Source organism: Gracilinanus agilis, chromosome 6 (assembly GCF_016433145.1).
Source record: "Gracilinanus agilis isolate LMUSP501 chromosome 6, AgileGrace, whole genome shotgun sequence".
NCBI lineage: Eukaryota > Metazoa > Chordata > Mammalia > Didelphimorphia > Didelphidae > Gracilinanus > Gracilinanus agilis.
Window position 1 is genome coordinate 115459955 of NC_058135.1, and position 19026 is coordinate 115478980.

The 19026-nt window shown below is 37.6% G+C and overlaps 1 protein-coding gene across 1 annotated transcript; it reads right to left on the reverse strand.

The window, feature by feature from the left end:
- Positions 1-14789: 14789 nt before the first annotated feature.
- On the reverse strand, positions 14790-17093 carry LOC123252331 (guanine nucleotide exchange factor VAV2-like). The gene is made up of 2 exons (XM_044681692.1): positions 16775-17093; positions 14790-16450 (listed from the first exon to the last, which is right to left on the reverse strand). Exons 1-2 carry the CDS (start codon positions 17091-17093, stop codon positions 14790-14792), a joined length of 1980 nt encoding a protein of 659 aa, XP_044537627.1.
- Positions 17094-19026: the final 1933 nt, after the last annotated feature.

The window sequence follows — 19026 nt, forward strand, 5'->3', positions numbered from 1 at the left end:
TGAGGGATGACAACGAGGCAGAAGTTAATGCTAAAAGAGAGCATTACTATGTCAGATAGAGGGATTTGCAGATTTTCTTAGTTGCGCTATAATTCCTAACAAAGAGAAGAGGAAAATACATGCGGTCATATTCAGATCAGTCATTTATCCCAATTTTTCTCCTGGCAGGTAGAGGAATGGATTTTAAAAAGATAATTGAGTCTGGATATGCAAAAATATGCCAGTTATTCATATTGTGGAGAAAAAGCAACATCTGAAATGCCTAGAAAACCAAATGAGAAGGACCTGGAAGAAAATGGTGAAAAGTGAAGCCAGAGCATCCCAGCACATCCCACACCTGCAAAAGATTATTAGAGAGCAAGAGGATGACTTTGAGAAGCTAGTCTTAGAAATGCTTTTGGTAAGCTTTTGAAAAAAACAAAATATTGTTGTGTTTTGGAAAGCTACAAACAAAAGGAACATGTTGTACCATCTCCAGGACACTGAAAGGAATTCTTATTGGTCTTTAATAAGTTTGACCAGATATTTTCAATTCATCACAAGCACCCTATTCTCTACCCCATCCTCACCTCCATTTATTCCTTGTGATTTAGGCTTAGTTGTAATTTACATTTGCTAGATAATACCTGGAGGACTCTACAGTTTTGGATACCACAATTTGGGAATGATATTGTTATTCTGACATGTGTCCAGAAAGTGACAAGTAGGATAGTTCAAGTAGGATAATTATAGATGGGTCAAGTGAAGGCTGTGAAAATGTTCAGAAGTAGAGAAGAGAAGGTTAGGGAGAAATACTTTCTATCTTCAACCATTTGAAGAGGTTATACATGTTCTGCTTAGCTACAGTGGACAGAGGCAGGATAAATGGAAGTACTAGAAAGGAATTTGTAGTTTGGTGAAGAAAACTTAGCAATTAGAAGCTTGCAAAAATTTAATGAGTTGACTCATGAGATGCCATGGGGGAGCTGTGAAAGCTAGATGAATGCTGTTTTGGGATATCCCACCATCCCAGAAGATTCATATTCCAGCTATGTTTAGGAATAGGAAAAATCTGAGGACTCTTCAGATTCTATTTTTCTAAGAAACAGAAAACTTTATAAATTAAGTTTTTCTGGTGAAGAAGGTAGGAGGAGTGGAGTAGGTTCTTCTCCTTCTGCTGTTTGGCCTTTTAGAGGATAATGCTTGGACAACTAGGGATCTAATATTTCATTTCAGCCACAAATGTTTATTTAGGCAGTGAAGCAGCTCCTTTCTTCAGGAAGCCATGCAATAATTATTATGTTCCTCTATCCCCACCCCCTGTTACTTGGTCTGTATTTGTCTTGTATTTCAGTATTTCAGGTTCATCTTTCTGGGGGAAAAGAAAACAAATATAAGTCCCTTCCATCAGACCTTCAGGCACTTAAACTGTCCTCTGCTTCTACACTTCTCATGACTGAATATCCCCAATTCTTTTTTTTTTTTTTTTAATCCTTGCCTTCTGTCTTAGAATCAATTCAAGTATCAGTTCCAGGCAAAAGAGCATTAAGGGCTATGCAGTGGGGGTTGTGACTTGCCCAGGGTCACATATCTAAGAAGGATGATGCCAAATTTGAACCCATGACCTCCCATATTCAGGCCTGTCACTCTATTCACTGAACCACCTAGCTCCTCATTCTCAGTTCTTTGTAACCTGTTAAAGAAAGAAAGACTTCACTATCTTGCATTTTTGCAGCTTAATAATGCCCTTCTGTAATGCAGGGTTGCAGGAAAAGCTCTTGCTTTTGCAAACCAACTGTAGCAGCCCTGACAGTTGAAAAGGGATAGAATGTTAACCCTGGGCTCAAGGGAAAACCATTGGACCCTGAGACTATAAATATCCCTGGAGTACCAACTGAAGGGCCTTTTGCTCTTGGGGCTTTGGGGCTTTGCCTGATATCCCTGGACCTCTCCCTTGACCTCTCCATTGACATCCTTCTATTCCTTGGATTTCCCCATTGGGCCGTGGGAGGAAGGGTATTTTGGTGGATGGAGATCCTGGGAATTAGCTTCTGTAGGTGGGCAGGACAACCTAAATCAAGCCAAAGATCTGATAAACCTTATTACCTCAGAGCAGTGAAATCATCTCTGACTGAGAGAGCCAGTCTCCCTCAGTCTGACCCCCTCTTCTGTGACCCTCCCCAGCACCAGCCTCTTCCCTAGCAGCAATTACCAGACCTCATCCCTTTTCCCTCAGCTTACCCTGGTATTAATAAACCCCTTTGGTTTTTACACAAAGAGTTTCTGGTGAATCAGTGTATCCACTAATAGGGTAAAGGCTGAAGAAGGAAAGGAATAACCTTTCTTTATTTATTGAGGATAAACCTAAGCATCCATCTTGGGCAGGAAGTGGCCAGCTGTCACTTCTTGTAAGGTTTCAGTTTTCACCAGCAGGGAGGGGCCTCTTGACTCCTCCCTCAAGGGAGCTTAGAAATAACAACAGGAGGCTGAATAAACTCTTCAGCCAAACCCATATCACTTCTGGCTGACCCAATTTTCTTTGTGTCGTAGAGATTGCCTCCCTGCCTGAAGGACCCAGCCTATTCCTCCCAGTATCCTCAAATACCTAGCCTCTGTGATTAGCCTGCTTGATTAGACCTTCCTATATTCCCCATTTTACTCCATAGCATATCATATTTCCCTTTTATTCCATAAAACTTCTTAAATTTATTGCTCCAAAGTGAACACAATACTCCAGATATTGTTTGATGAGAGCAGAGTATAGAGGAGGCTGCGGCTTCCTCATTCCTAAAGTTGAGCTTTTCTGAATTAAGCTCAAGATTGCCTGAAATGTATCTGTCGTATCATGCAATTGATCATAATGATTTTCTAATACATAAAAGCCCCCAGATCTTTTTCAAATATATGCCTGTCTAGCCATACTTGTATTTCAACCTTTGAGCTTCTTTTTAATGTTCTAGCCATTTTACATTTTTTAATTCTTGAATTTATTCCAGTGTGTTAGGTCTTCCCTCTTTGGGTCATCTGCCAATTTGATGAACATGTCACCTATGATTCCATAACCCTGAATAAAAATATGAAATATCTTAGGGCCTGTTATAATCTCAGATACCCTGCTATAAATGAATGTATTGATACCAATCTAATAAATCTAGTCTTTGAATCTATCCATTTAACCAGTTATATATAATATCAATTCAACCAATATAACCCATTTAGTTATATTATATATTTCATATAAGCATTATCCAATCCTGCTGAAAACTCAAGGAGAATGAGGACTTAGAAGAAGCTAGAAGATTTTAGAATGTAAAAATCATAGGTTGGTTGAAGAAAATAGTTTCAGTGGCAATAAGCCAGAAGCTAGATTATAAAGACTTCAAGAAAGAGAAAAGGAAGTATAGACAATGAGATGTGTATAAGTATGAACTAGATCAGGGATTCCCAAAGTGGGCGCCACCACCCCCTGGTGGATGCTGCAGTGATCCAGGGGAGGCAGTGATGGCCACAGGTGCATTTGGGGGGCCATGAATAACTGTAAGGGGGCGCTAAGTAATATTTTTTCTGGAAAGGAGGCAGTAGGCCAAAAAAGTTTGGGAACCACTGATCTAGATGAACACTCTTCTGGGATATTATGCTATCCCAGAAGATTTTACTGTGGCAAAATTGAGAGATATAGAAAGAGAGATTGAGATGGTAGGTCCAAGTGAAAGTGTTCCAAAAATGAGGAGATCTTGGACATTTTAATAAGAGAAGGATTAGGAGAGATTGAGAATTGGAGAGAGAAGATAATCAAAAAGTCAATTTACCAGATCAGATGGGAAAGATTAGAACTGATGGTAAGAAAAGAAATGCTGTTTTTCATATACTATATTAATTCCTATATGTATTGGAGAGAACTACTATTTATTTGTATACCTGGGCCAGAGATACCATTCAGTTTTCTGCTTTTTTTTTTAACTCTTCTTTGCCTTCGAGAATCCCAAGGAATATCTTGCTCTTCATCAGAATTTGGTTAATATATCAAGGAGACAGGGGTTCTTTTCTTGTGTATGTGACCTGTCCACCTGTGGAGATGGGGAGGAGTGGAAAGGTTGATTGATTACTATTTAACCAGCTATCACCAATTAAAGAGGTCTTGGGACAGTCAAGGGAGGAGCTGAATAATGAGCTCCTAAAAAACCTATTAGGCTGCCTGAACCAGCTCTTGACATCCCTAGTTGAGAGAGAGCAATGGAGATCTTTATCATTTTATTGGTTATAATATTGGCCTAACCAATGATATAATCAATAAGCTTATATTCTTATCCCAAAATGAGTCTCTCAAGATAATTTTAATTATACTACCATCCCAATCTGAGAAAGAAAATTATTTTTTGTTAAGTAAGTTTTCTTTTCAAGGAAGAGGAAGGAAGGAAAAGAAGAGATTCTTATCTCTTCATTTTCTTCTTTCAGGATTAAATCCACCTAAAAAGGTATCAAAGTTTTGTAAGTGTAAAAAGTAATAGTTTGGCTACATATATGAAAATTATAAATATTTTATTTATAAAAGAGGTGAAAAGACTGAAATACAAAAGGGTAGAAAAGACATTAACCTATCTCATTAAATATTGTTCCAGTGCTTTGCTCAGCCAGGACTTGTCAACCTTCAATCAGAATTAAACTATCTCCAGAAGACAGGAAAGGAAAACCACCTATCCACTCACCAAAGACAATCACTGGAGTTGAAGGTGACTCCTGAGGCCTAATTTCTTCTTTTAGCAGACCTTTTTTTTTTTTAACTCTTAACTTCCGTGTATTGGCTCCTTGGTGGAAGAGCAGTAAGGGTGGGCAGTGGGGGTCAAGTGACTTGCCCAGGGTCATACAGCCGGGAAGTGTCTGGGGTCGGATTTGAACCTAGGACCTCCTGTCTCTAGGCCTGACTCAATCCACTGAGCTACCCAGCTGCCCCTTAGCATCCCTTCTTGAAGCCTACTCTCTTCTTGGAGTTCACTCTCTCCTTCTTGGGGTGTCTCTCTTCTTGGAATTCACTCTCTACTAGCCTCCTTCACCAGACTCTCTGCTCAGAGATTTTCATAACTTTTATGGTGGTTTCCTGTCCCTGCCCCTTTTCATGGGGGCCAATCCAAATCTTCTGAGTTGTCACCTTTAGATTCACACCTTTCTGAGTGTGTGAACTCTTAAATTTCTGGCTGCTTCTCACCTAGCATCAAGTAAGATGGGAATTCACTAAGTGGTTTTCAAGCTTCTCCCACCTAGTTCAAGCTTGTGTTGATTTAATTAAAAGGTAGACAAAGGAGAGCTAATCTTGTTCTGGTGAAGAAGTAGGGGGTACTTAAATTATTGTCAAAAGTTTTAACTCCAACTAGGTAAAGAGAACAAAGGATTCTCTTTTCACAAGTGTAAACTCAAAGAGAACCAAGAATTCCCTTTCACAGTATAATTCTTCTTATTTTTCTTCCAGAGTATGGTTTATAGTGCATAAGTATATCCTAGAGGAATGGAGACTTTGAAGAGAGGCTTCTGTAATCTCTAAAAAATGATAATATATTAGGAATTTTTAATGGAACAAAAGACTAACCCAGTTTCTTTTTCTCCCTTCAGAATGCAAGATATACATTGCAAAGGTAAACTTATATCAAAATAATTTAGAAATATACCATTTGTGCTGTTGGAATATAGGAGTATAATTTATCTATGATATAGGTCTATGATCTAGATTATAATACTCAACATGTCAGCTCTAAAACATGTATCCATCAGGAAAGCTAACTTATTGTCCTTTTTGTAGGAGTGAGATTCTGCTACTTCATTGTCCACAAACTGCTTTCCAACAGTGACCTTAGTGCCAAAACCCTGGGATGAAGGATATGCTGATTATCTTTAGGAGTAAGACTCCCTAGCTTTCTCAACCATTCTCCAAAAGTGGGATTTGACATTTTTTACCTACTTATCCCTTTGAAAAAAAGTACTGCTACCAATATTGTCATAAAGATTGAATTTTTCTCTTATCAATATCCTCCTTGGATAGAAACTCAAAAAAAACATTTAGGGATCAAATAATAGAAGCCATTTTTTTCTAATATTTTCACATAACTGCATTTTTTTTTAAAGTCTAGACCAAATCATGGCCACACCAATAGTCAATTAGTGAGCTTGTGTTCCAGTGCCTCTGCCAATATTGAATTCCCACATTATGTGCCATATCTGTAAATATGATGACAATGAAATACACCTTTAGCTAGATAATCATGACTTTGGCTCTCTGAAGACATGATGAAGGACACATTAAATCAACATAGTTGTTGAAGATTTCTTTACTCATGCCTTCTCAAGCTGATACAAAAAGGTTATTGTGGCATTCCTAACAGAGGCTAATGTGTCAGAATGGCAGGTCAGTGCATGTTGAGATTGAGGAAGCCACAGGAAGATCAACTTTTCTAGCAACTCAATTATACCCATGTTTGGTTTCTCTATTTTATGTCTCCCCTTCTTGTTTAAGAAGAAAGGTACAGGGGCAGCTGGGTAGCTCAGTGGAGTGAGAGTCAGGCCTAGAGACAGGAGGTCCTAGGTTCAAACCTCGACCTCAGCCACTTCCCAGCTGTGTGACCCTGGGCAAGTCACTTGACCCCCATTGCCCACCCTTACCAATCTTCCACCTATGAGACAATACACCGAAGTACAAGGGTTAAAAAAAAAAAAAGAAGAAGAAAGGTACAACTATTTCACCTTCTGAAAATATCACTTAATGTAACATAATTATTCCATCATGATTAGATAGTCATATATTGTAAAAAATATCTCCTCTCCTAAATTGTAAGCTCCATGAGGACTGGGCCCTCTTGAAGAGCAGAATATATCAGACATGTTCAAAGGCTACATATTTTAAAGTCATATCTGGATAAAAAAGCTATTTTCCCCAAGATTCAATGCATATCTGAGGTCAAATATTTATATCTCTACTTTTTTGTGACATTAGCAACTCATTCCTTTAGAAAAATCTTCAAAGTAAGTACATGTTACTTGCACAGAAAAAAAACCTAAGAAGCAGTTACTAAATTATGAATTAAAGCACAGTTGAGGGAATGTATTAGTGAAAAATTTCTAAATAATGACTGATATACCTAATTGGAACTCAGCTTCATGATTAGAGTCCCCACTAAAAGTAAGCATTTCCATTCTCTGAGGTTGATCAAGTAATGATCATGATATTATGTGTAGACAGAGGGTACTTTGTAAATGGACAATGAATTATGAAAGATTGAATGAATATATAAGTGAATAAAGGAAGGAACTTCTCATGGAATGTTTTGAGGACTTCCAAATAATGATTGACAGTATGACAAATTGGGACAAAGATACATGATAGAGCTTGCATTATTTCTTTCTGAATATTAAGTACTTACGCACTCTAACCTCTGGTCTAGCCAATTGTTGCTTCTATTCTTTCTTAATAGGCTTCAAAACCAGAGAATTTCATTCTCTATGTTCATGACATGAAAGGAAGCTCTTTAATATCTGAAACTATGCATAATCTGGGCAATTTCCTTGATTATAAATGTGGACATATGGCATTTTACAGTATCACCATCAGTTCCCTTATCTACAGTCTTCTGAATATTGACTTTTAATAACCTCTCCAGCCTTTTTTTCTCCTTGCATGCCAAACAAAGAGACCATCATCAGATACCTCACAATCTATTACATAACTCTTCTTTCTTGAGGAAGTTCCTTGGTCTTCCCTACGGAGTGAAGTCTTAAAAGTACCAGATTTTATAATAAAAATCATTACTAAATTCAATGCTTAATGGTAAAAGCTGGTGTGATTTCCATTAATTGAATCTAGTAAAATAGACATTTAATTAGGTCATCAAAAATAAGAATAATTCAAATCTTATTTAATTTCTACATTGAAATCCCATACTACAGGCAACCTCCACCACCAAATGAAAAAAATCACTAGTAAATCAGGTTTTATTTCAGCATCACTAAGGTAATGGGACCAGCATACCAACGTAATAGGTTGTTTTGACACCGGTACCTACAAAAATGTTATTTGAATATGACAAATGGATGTAACTAGCATTGTGGGAAGCCAATAAGAGAATAGATAAAAATCTGAGACTCCTCTTTTGCCCCTTTTGTGATCCTTGTGATTTCTGTTGAAAAGTATTGTGGCCTTATTGAAAAGCTTTAAGATCCTAGCTAGCCAGCATTTAAAAGGTTAACACTCTCCCTCTTTGGCCAGGAATGCAGCTGCCTGGTATAGCCAAGGCCAAAACCTTAGCAAGGGCAATTCAACACTGAGAAAAATATTCCCCAACTTGGCTTTCTGATAAGAACCCAGTCAAAATTCACCCTTGGCCTTGGTCTGTTCTGAAGCCAATGAGACTTTTTCTGTTTTGATATGACATAATTTATAACTTGTACACATCTGCAAAGTTTGGGGGAGGGGCATTCTTTTGAGTGAAATGAGTCTTGAAATATATATATAATAAACTCCATGCTCCTGGAGACAGAACTGGAAGCATGAGCTAAAAGATGTTCAGTGTCCTTTATTTCCTTATCAACTAAACTGTCTTTATCAGATTATCAGAGATGATAAAGAGATCACGACATAGCATTACAATTTAAAATTTTGAATGAGAAACTAAGTGATATGAAAGGAAGAATAACCATGAATCTGGGTTTTTTCATAAGCAATGAAATTATTCACTCCAATGCAATTAGAGTAGGACCATAACTCTAGCATTGTCAGGACCTAGTTAATTATAGAAGGTAGGGGAAGAGGAAGAGTCAAAGGCCTTCCTGAAACATTGAAAAGATCAAGTCCATCCCAAACAAAGGCTTCTCTGCTCCTTGATGTGGAAATTTCAGAAGTACAGATAACAAGACTAATAATAACTGCTACAACAGAGGAAAGGCATGCCTAATTTGGATATATTTCTTTCTTTTTTTTTTTATGATGCCATGGAAAATACTTATTCTTTTTTTTTTTATTTGGAAATTTTTATTTAATTAATTTAGAATATTTTTCCATGGTTAAAAGATTCATGTTCTTTCCCTCCCCTGCTCCCACCCCCTTCACATAGCCGATGCACAATTCCACTGAGTTTTACATGTGTTATTGATCAAGATCTATGTCCATATTATTGATATTTGCACTAGGGTGATCATTTAGAGACTATATTGGATATATTGTACAGGAAGAATTTGAAAGACTTTAATGTGGAAGTTTGTATGTCTGTGAAAGAAAGGCCTAAGGATCAGGGGCAAAAGCAGGATTATTGGTAGGGTAGGAGAAAATACTAGATCATTCTTGAAGTGAACCATGGTAGACTCTTATGCCTACAATCGTACACCTTGTTCTGATAACTCCTTTATACACACGGAGTTTGAGAACACTCAAATATGTACTTGTTCTTCTTGGGTCTGGCTGGTGAGTCCTACCTCATCTGCCTCCCTTGGTCTATAGCTTTGACCTGTTGCACTACCTGTTGCCTAGGGCATGGCCTTAATCACCATTAGCAAGAAAACCAAGTATGCGCTTAGAAAATCATACATGATTGAGAAATATAACTCTTAACACTTTGTCATTTTATTTCTAATATTAATCTGTAACATTGCCTTTCATGTCTAAACATTTTCCCCATTCCTTCATCCTGACAGTCCTAAGAATGATCTTGCTGTCTTTGACCTATAATTGGGATAAATAAGATTGAGAATCTGATTTCCACTCTTTCCTGTAAATAGAACTGACTCCAGTCAAATATGTCAAGTGGTGGCATGACCATATCCTTTGTTCTTTCCATTAGAATTGTAAGAATTAAGTTTTAATGGTTTGACTAAAATATATGAAGATTATAAATAATAATGGTGGTCACCGATTCAAAGTATTATTGCTCAAAGTCAAAATGACTTTAATAGCTTTTATTTACAAAACAGATAGAAAGAGGGAAAGTAGAGAAATACAAAAGGGTAGAGAAGACATTAGCCTATCTAACTAAATGCTATACTGCTCTGGTGCTCCATTCCGCCAGGACTTGTTGACCTTCAACCAGAATTAAACTCTCCAGAAGACAGGAAGGAAAAGCCAGCTATCCACTCACCGAAGCTCCCTCCAAGAGGCAGGTGAAGACTATGATGACTCCAACTGAAGGTGACTCCTGAGACCAACTTTTTTCCTTGAGCCAACCTTCTTCTTGATCCTGACTTCCTTCTTGAGGTCAACTTCCCTAGCCCCAGAAATTCAGGGTCTTGTATAGTGGTTTCTTGTCTCTTCCCCTCTTTACAGGGGCCAGTCACAGCTTCCAAATTGGCCAGGGGACAGTATTTGTGGGAATCACTTCTCACCTTCTGGAAAGGTGAATACTCATCAAAAGGGTTCAGAGATTCCTGGCTGAATGACTTGAAAGAGTGGAGAGCTCCCCCACTTAGTGCTAAGTAGGTTGTTCAAACTTTTCTTGATTCAATTCAAAAGTAGACAAAGGAGAGTTAATCTTGTCTTCACAGACTGGTGAAGTACTAAGTAGGGGTACTTACCTTATTGTTAACTAAAGTGTTAACTCAAAATAGGCAAAGGGAATAAAGGATTCCTTTTCACAAGTGTAAACTCAAAGAGAACAAAGAATTCTCTTTTACAAAACCCAGCAGTGGTATGGCTGGATCAAAGGGCAGGCATTCTTTTAAGTCCTTTAGGCATAATTCCAAATTGCCCTCCTGAATGGTTGGACCAATTTACAACTCCACCAGCAGTGTATTAGTGTCCCAATTTTGCCACATCTCCTCCAACATTTATTATTCTCCTAGATGTGAAGTGGTACCTCAGAGTTGTTTTGATCTGCATTTCTCTAATCAGAAGAGATTTTGTTTCTAACATTTTAAAAAGAATTTTGTGTCTCAATTTTTTCCCTCCTTTCCCCACTACTCTTCCTCTGAGATGACAAGCAATCTGATATAGATTTTTTCATGTGTAATCATGTAAAGCATTTCTCCTCCAAATTAATCTGTTTGTAGAAGTAAACAAAAAAAACTGAGAAAATGAAAAAAGTGTGTTCATCTGGATTCAGATTTCATCTGTTCTTTCTCTGGAAGGAGATGGCATTTTTTTAATCATGATTCCTTTGAAATTGTTTTAGACCCTTGTATTACTGAGAATAGTTGTTATTCACTGTTATTCGTGGTACAATACAGTTTCCACTATTCCACTATTTCCACAATATTCTCCTGGTTCTGCTTATTTCACTCTGCTTAAGTTTCTGAGCTCCTCCTGCTCATCATTTCTTAAAGCCTAATAGTATTCCATTATAATCATGTAATATATCTCACTCAGGACCTAACTGATGGATATCCCCTTACAGAAAGACTTTTAAAACCCTAAAACCATGCTTTATATAGTATGTTTTTGGATAGAGTAGGGCAGTATCACATAGTTTCATAGAGAGCTGATCTTGGATTTAGATAGAACTGGATTCAAGTTCCACCTCTAATACCAACTAGCTGTGTGAACTAGGGAAAATAATAGTCATCCAGTACTTGGGAAAGCTAGGTGGTACAGTGGATAAAGTACCAGACCTGGAGTTAGGAAGACTCATCTCTGAGTTGTAGTCTGGCTTCAGACACTTACTAGCTGTGAAGCCCTGAGCAAGTCATTTAAACTTGTTTACCTCAGTTTCCTCATCTATAAAAATGAACTGGAGAAGGAATTCCCTCAGGAAGAGTCAGTTTGGTTAGACATTCCAAAAGCCAAGGTCATTCAGTGAAACCTAGGCCATCACAAGGTATCTTGACTTTTTTGTTGCCTCAAGACTTCTAAGACTGAAAGAGAGAGTGAGACAGACCCATGACTTTGTGTAACTTGGTCTCACTTAAATCCAATTCATGCAAAAGTTAAAAGACATGACCAGTGGTATTGTTTTGATCATCTTTAATACAAAGGCAGCCTACTGATATCAATCCTGGTTCAGCCCAGAAATTATCTGTGGGCAAAGTGTGTTTTTTTCCCTACTCATTCACATAGATGTTATTTAAATACCAAACTCTTCTTTTGTCTCCCTGGGTCCAAATATAATTTGACATTTCTATTCTTGTCCACCCATCCTATAATTTCCATTATGATCATGTAGCTCCTGACTAATAGACACAAGCAACAAGAATCATTCCAAATTTTTAACATTTATTGGATTATAAAAATATTGTCATACAATTTATTGAAAGTCAACAACTCATTTTGGGAAAAGAACTGCTATTCAGAAACAATTCTATATTCATATTGTGATCATAAGATTAGATCCGCCAGCCCATCTTTAGATTTAATCACCAAAGGTGAAAACATCTTCACCTAACTCACAAGTTGGGAGGTCTGTAACCCACTTGTACTAGAGTGAGTGACAAATAAGAATTTACTGACTGCCTTCTGGGCAGTCCTAAGAAAAGCATCTGTTGTGATTAGACACATAAACTAAGAGGAAGGCACAGGAAGTGATACAAAAAAGGTCCCTTTAAAAAGAGAGAGTTGAGTGAGCCAAGTTTCTCCTGGTTCTTGCTTTGATGTGGAGGAGCACTGGACCTGGGACCCTGAGACCTTGGTGAGACTGCTCTTAAATCTCTCTCTTAGAACTACACATGGTGAGTGAAGAAGGCTGACTCCTTTCACATCCCAGGAGGTATTAGCCTCTGGGAGGCTCCCTTGATTGGGAGAAGCTCTTGTGGCTAAAACCCTTGTTAATTGACTTCTAGGTTCTGGCTGGGGGGCCTCTAGAGCCCTGCCAGAGTAAAACCCAGACTTAAAATACAAATCTCTTATTCTCCCTCTTCTCATCTCTCTACTTCCAATCTCTCCTATATTTTGTAAATAAACTTCCATAAATGTCGTTTTGACTTGAGGTTATTCTTTAATTGGGAATTGATAATTATTCAATTCCCTGGCAGCCTAACCTTTAACATTTACTTAATCAAAACCCCTTTTTACCCCTTACAATATTGAATTTTACAGTTAAAGGTACATATTTTCATCTTTTATCCTCAGAATCACCCTGGTAGTAGGTAGTATAATTATAGTTTTATACATATCTGGAATGAGAAACTCGACTTTCAAAGAAGAATATTGTTTTGCGCAGTGATAGGCAAACTATGGCCTGGGCCAGATACAGCCCCCTGAAATGTTCTATCCAGCCTTGGACATTATTCCTAATTTGATGAATACAATGAGTAGGATACAATACAATGAAACTTAGAAAAAGTTGCCTTAGAAACAGACTGACAGATGAGCATTTCCTTTCCTTTGGCCCCCTCTTTAAAAAGTTTGCCCATCAGTAGCCTATAGTAATTCAGGTTACCATATTTTGTAGTAAGTACTAGATCTGGGTCTGGAACTCAAAATACAACTAAATATAGAAGAATCTATACTGTTTCCTATATCAGTCTCCCAATAATGGATGCCAGAAGTAAAGCTTTGATTTCTCAAAATGATACTATCTTTATCCTTTTTGGGTGGAAGTAACAAGTATATTATGGGGATGAACAGCCCTGATTATACACATTTGTGGTGAAAGAACATATTTTCAGAATAAGAGGAAAAAATTTCCTTAGCTCTGATTATAACCTTGGGTCATATCTAACAAACAATCATGTAGTTCCATGGTAGCAAAAGCAAGGCTCAGGGTTAATTGGGGGTGTGCATGTGTGTGAGATTTCCTGTTTATATAGAAAATAGCAATGGGATTCTGTCTTAGGCTTTAACTAAGAACATACCTGAAACTGTTCCCAGTCACATATGTCCATAAAGCTACCTGTAACATTTCTTAGACTGGTGCACATGCCGTGTTCTGCTATTGACTTCATGATAATTCAGACAAAAATCCCTTTAATCAGAATTCAACATAATAAAATATATTCCCTATTTTCCATATATCCCTAGGGCAGTTTTGGGCAAACTTTTTAAAGAGGGGACCAAAGGAAAGGAAAGGAAATGTTCTATTTCTACACACACACACTATATTCCAAATCTGATGAATACAATGAGTAGGATACAATATAATGAAACTTTTTAGAGTTGCCTTAGAACATTTCAGGGGGCCACATCTGGCCCCGAGTGCTGTAGTTTGCCCATCACTGCCCTAGACTATTTTTCCTCAAATAGAAGATCAGAACTTAGGGTTTGAAAGTTATTAATTACTCATATTCCCTTTACATTTAAATTTAACTACATTTTGGAGTTAGAGCAAATACAGCAATAGTTGATCCATGTTAATATATTGAAGTTACATATTTAAAACATTTATATATTTTCATAATTTTTGTGATAGTCAATAAATTTCCAATTAAAGTTCTCTATTACATTATATTTTTTATTATACTCCTTAAATGTCTTAAACCAAAAAAAAGTTCCTTTAAATATTTAAGTTTTCAAATCTATATTGCATTATATTAACAGCTAACAATATGTAGATTTAAAAAGTCAATCTTTTTAACATTTCAGATATACTGGTTTCTCAGATTTCACAATATAAAAGAATTTTTAAAATACGATAACATACATAATATCCTATATACAAAACATAAAACAAAACTTAAATTTTAAGTCAGATGACATCAGTTCAGTTGAATGCATTTCCAAATTATCCTACATAGAAATCATTATTCTTATTACCTTTGGCATTTTATACTCATCACATCTAAAACCTATGCACCTGAGACCAGGCGGAGTCTCTCTAGATTTAGCATCCTCCAGATTTTTAAGATTACTTCAGCATGGTGTCCAGATCTTCAATACTCTCTTTAAGGGAGTGTCATTTGTAGTATTCTACCAACTACAATAAACTTTCAAACATCTTAGATTCTGTGATGTAAATTGAGTTGACTTTCTTCATCACCTTAATGTGTTTCACTTCATTCTTGAACTTTATACTTAAGAAAAATGGCTCAGCTTCTACAGGTCTTTCTCTGATCAAGTATGTCCCAGTTTTAAGAAATTTCAACACTTTTTCAGCCTCTTCTCGCTCCATATTACCTGCAAACCAACGGTATCTTGTACAGTCTATTTCTCCAGATAGGGTCCTGCTGCTTGGAGGCTGGCTCTCCTCAGACCAGGGCTTCACAGATGAACTAGGAAAATAACCTGACTTCTTGGTTTGCATTAACCTTCCTTCCCACCACTGAGAGTCAGGGGGACCTCTAAGAAGTTCAATCACATCACCTGCTTGGAATGTTAACCCTGACTTGCCAGGTGGAGATGGAATACCATGGTAACTCTGCATTGCCACCAACTTAGGAAGCACTCTCACACCTAGTATGTTCAGGTTCTTAGGAGAAGTAATCTTGCAAGGTGGAATCACTTCTAAGCATTCCTTATGTGCTCCCACCCCACATTTAGTACAAAGATAGCCTTGATAGAAAGTCCCCTTTAAGAACATCTTACATGCTTCACAGTTGATTGTCTTGTCGAATGTGTTCATCTGGAAGTTGTGATGGTTTGCACTGGCCTTCTCTGGTTTAATGTTGGACATTGCCATTTCAAACTGCTCCATCCATTTTCTTTTCATGTCTTCAGTCTTGCAGAAAAACTGGAAGCCCTGCTTTCCTTGCAGGTGAATTAAGGAGAACCCATAAGACCACTTCCTAGTGTTCTTATTATTCACTGCATCATCTGTCATCTTGTAAAAGAGCAGATCAAGGATCTCTTGGAGCTTGTACTTAGTGCCTTTTATCTTACAGACAAGCACCACTTTATCAAACAAAAATAAATGCCTATCCTGTTTGGTATGGTTTCTGGAGATGCATTGGACTTTCAATTTCCCATGAATCTTTGGCTTCCCAAATTCTTCCAGTTTCACTTGCAAGTTTTCTATGGAATTCTGAAATTCACTGATTTTCTTCAAGGTTTCTTTGTCCCTTTTGACTTCATTTATGTGCATTGCCAAGTCCTGCATGGCCTCCAGTGCTTGCTGGAGCTGCTCTCTCTCCTGAGGGTCTGCAGAGTGCTTGAGGAGTTCCTTCAGAAGGAGATGATACTTCAGAATCCGTTGCATTGGCACAACTAGCAGATCTTCTAATGCAAAATGCCCGTAATGGACCTTCAAGCTGCACTCCTTTACTTTTTGCCTGAAATCTTCTCGACTGACAAGAAGATGACTCAGAGTCTTCTGGGCATACTCCATGTTGCTGCAGTATTCCCCATAGACCAGTAGCTTTTCTTTGAATTCTAGAAAGACTTTAGCCAGCCTGTTCCCTCCAGCCATCACTGATACATCAATGGCCCTTAGAAAGCTCTCCTGCACTTTAATTAGCTCCTCCAGGTTAATAAAGATAGCTGTCCTTTCCAGAGGGCTCAGCAACAGCTTCAGAGGATTCATGTAATTCTTTTCTATGTCTTTAAGAGTCTTGCAGTATTTGGCTTCTGTTAAATGAATCTCTTGTAAGCAGAGATTTCTTTTCTCTTCTTCTGTCATTCCCTTTTTCAAAGTCTGTTGGTCTTTCAATGCAACTATATAATCATAGATATGTTCACCTTCATCATCATATGTGACATAGTCATAGATATGTTCACCTTCATCATCATATGTGACATAGTCATAGATATGCTCACCTTCATCTTCATATGGGATACAGTCATAAATATGCTCACCTTCATCTTCATGTGGGACACAGATACTCTGTTGGTCTTTCAATGCAGCCATATCCTCATAGATAACCTCACCTTCATCTTCACCTGGGACACTGTCACAGACACGCTTTGGGGCTTTCAATGCGGCCATAGCCTCATAGATATGCTCACCTCCATCTTCACATGTGACACAGCCACAGATATTCTTTTGGTCTTTGAATGCAGCCATATGCTCACAGATATCCTCACCTTCATCTTCAGATGGGATACATTCATAGATATGCTCCTCCAGACCATGTTCATCAGTCAACTCTTGGGAGTTCAGATATACGTAATGTTCATTATCTGTGGGCTCTTCTGAGAGGGAGTGTTCTAAGGAGTTCATCTGAAAGACTCTTCTGCACTCAGGACAAGGATGGAGGCGGTCAACTTCTCCCAAGCTCCAGATCAGGCACTGTTGGCAAAAGCTTTGACCACAGGCCAAGGTCACTATTTGGTTGAAGTGCTTCATGCACACAGGGTAGGTGAGCTTTACCTCGAGGAGGTTTTTTGGTAAATTAACCACAGATATGTTCCTGAGGAGGATAATGGGTCTTCAGGGCTTCTCTGCTTGAGTTTATTTACCTCCAAGATCCTCTGGCCACTTTCAGCTTCTCACCTCTGAAAGAGAAATATCATTTTCTTAAGATTGAGGAGAGGAAAAGACTGTGGCAAGTAAGGTAATGCAGTGCCTGTTGGGAGCCACTCAGTGAAATAGTCTTTAATGGGAACTTTTTGTCTGAATCTCATCAAAGTCAACATAGCTGGCAAGGCACAATATTGACTTGTTTGACCTGAAAAGTTTGGGCCATGTGGTGGATGGGTTATTCAAAAAATCTAACCCCTTTTATTATTGAAAGCATTATAATATAGTTTTTTAGGATAGCTTCAAGTTTTATAGAAAGCCCTTAAGTACTCTCTAGCAAACCAGTAGTTAAGGAATTAACAGATTTTCCCCAAACCAAAAACAGCAGAAATTAGCAAAAGCTTCTCTGTATCTTTTCTCCCTGCTCCAGATATCCCAAGGACACTACCAGGATAGATCCAGACAAATTCCACTCTGACTTAGGTACTCTCCAATGACAAAATGCACCCTATAATCTTAAGTATTGAAGCTTTTTACTAAAATAACTCTTAGATAAGATGAGACTCATTTTTTACCTTGGACCCTGTCTCATCCAGGCATAATCTTCATGAGAGAAATTTTTTGTAAGCTATATGCCAATCATGATGTAATTCTCAAATTTCAAGTGTGCCTTAGAAGAAAATGTTCTTGGAAAATGACATAAAATAAAGATAGCTCAGAGACTATTTGGAGCAGTCATGAGATTACATATTGGACTGACAGTTCCAGCTTCTGCATCATTCTTTCTCACCAAAACTGTGCACCTCCCAAGACCCCTGGAGCTGCTGGATAGCTTTTGGCAAATGACAATGGAATGGATCTGAAAAATTTATTCCTTTCATGCTGGTTTAGGTTGTTTACTCTACTTCCACCTCTCCCTTCCAACCACAAAGTTCAATCCATGTCCAAGATCTCCTGGAAGTCATGAATCAATGAAAAAAATGAAGCATTTGCCTCATCCTTGGACATTCCAAAAATTCAAACTGTCTTAAGAATTTCAAAAATTCCACCTAAATTCGAAGACTGAAATTGTTCTGTATAATAAGTATTTAATGGACATTTAGCAAATGTAGATTTTAAACTCCAAGATATCTTAGTATACTATATCTAGTATACGGTTTTATTCTTCATGTACAAAGATGTAGAATTAATGGCCTCTCAATTATCAGAGCAGGAACAACTTAGAGAAGGAAACATAGTAGTCAACTGCATTTTATATTTTGGGCTTGGAGGTCTAGAAACTCTTAAATCTCTCCAAAGTCCAATTTCAAGATAGGAATCAACCATCATTTCAGTACAAAACAAAACTAAATGACATTTTCTAACTAAAACTGGGATTCGAAATGACATTTTAAAAAATGATATATCTTTCATATAATCTGAATCAAAGTACTCCTATTCTTGGGTAACCTAAAACACTCTAGAGATTCTCTCTGCTTTATCAACTCTTTTTCATTGAACTATGTAAGGGTTAAATTTAATGCTTGGACAATAATTTTATGAAATTATGTGGTTGCCGATGTTTATTATATCTTGAATCAGAAATTTATTTACAAATAGAGAGGGAATAATAAAGAAGAGAAATGTGAAGGGGATAGCAACCTAAAAACTCTCAACCAAGAATGCTGGTGGTAAATAACTACAGGGCCTCCTCCTCTAAGATGATAGCTAGCCTCTTAGGAAAATAGGAAAGGAGTCAGTCTTTCACTTACCCAAGGAAGTAGTCCAAGAGTCAGACTCTAAGTAGAAGCCAAGTTCCAAGTCCACAATCCAAGCCACA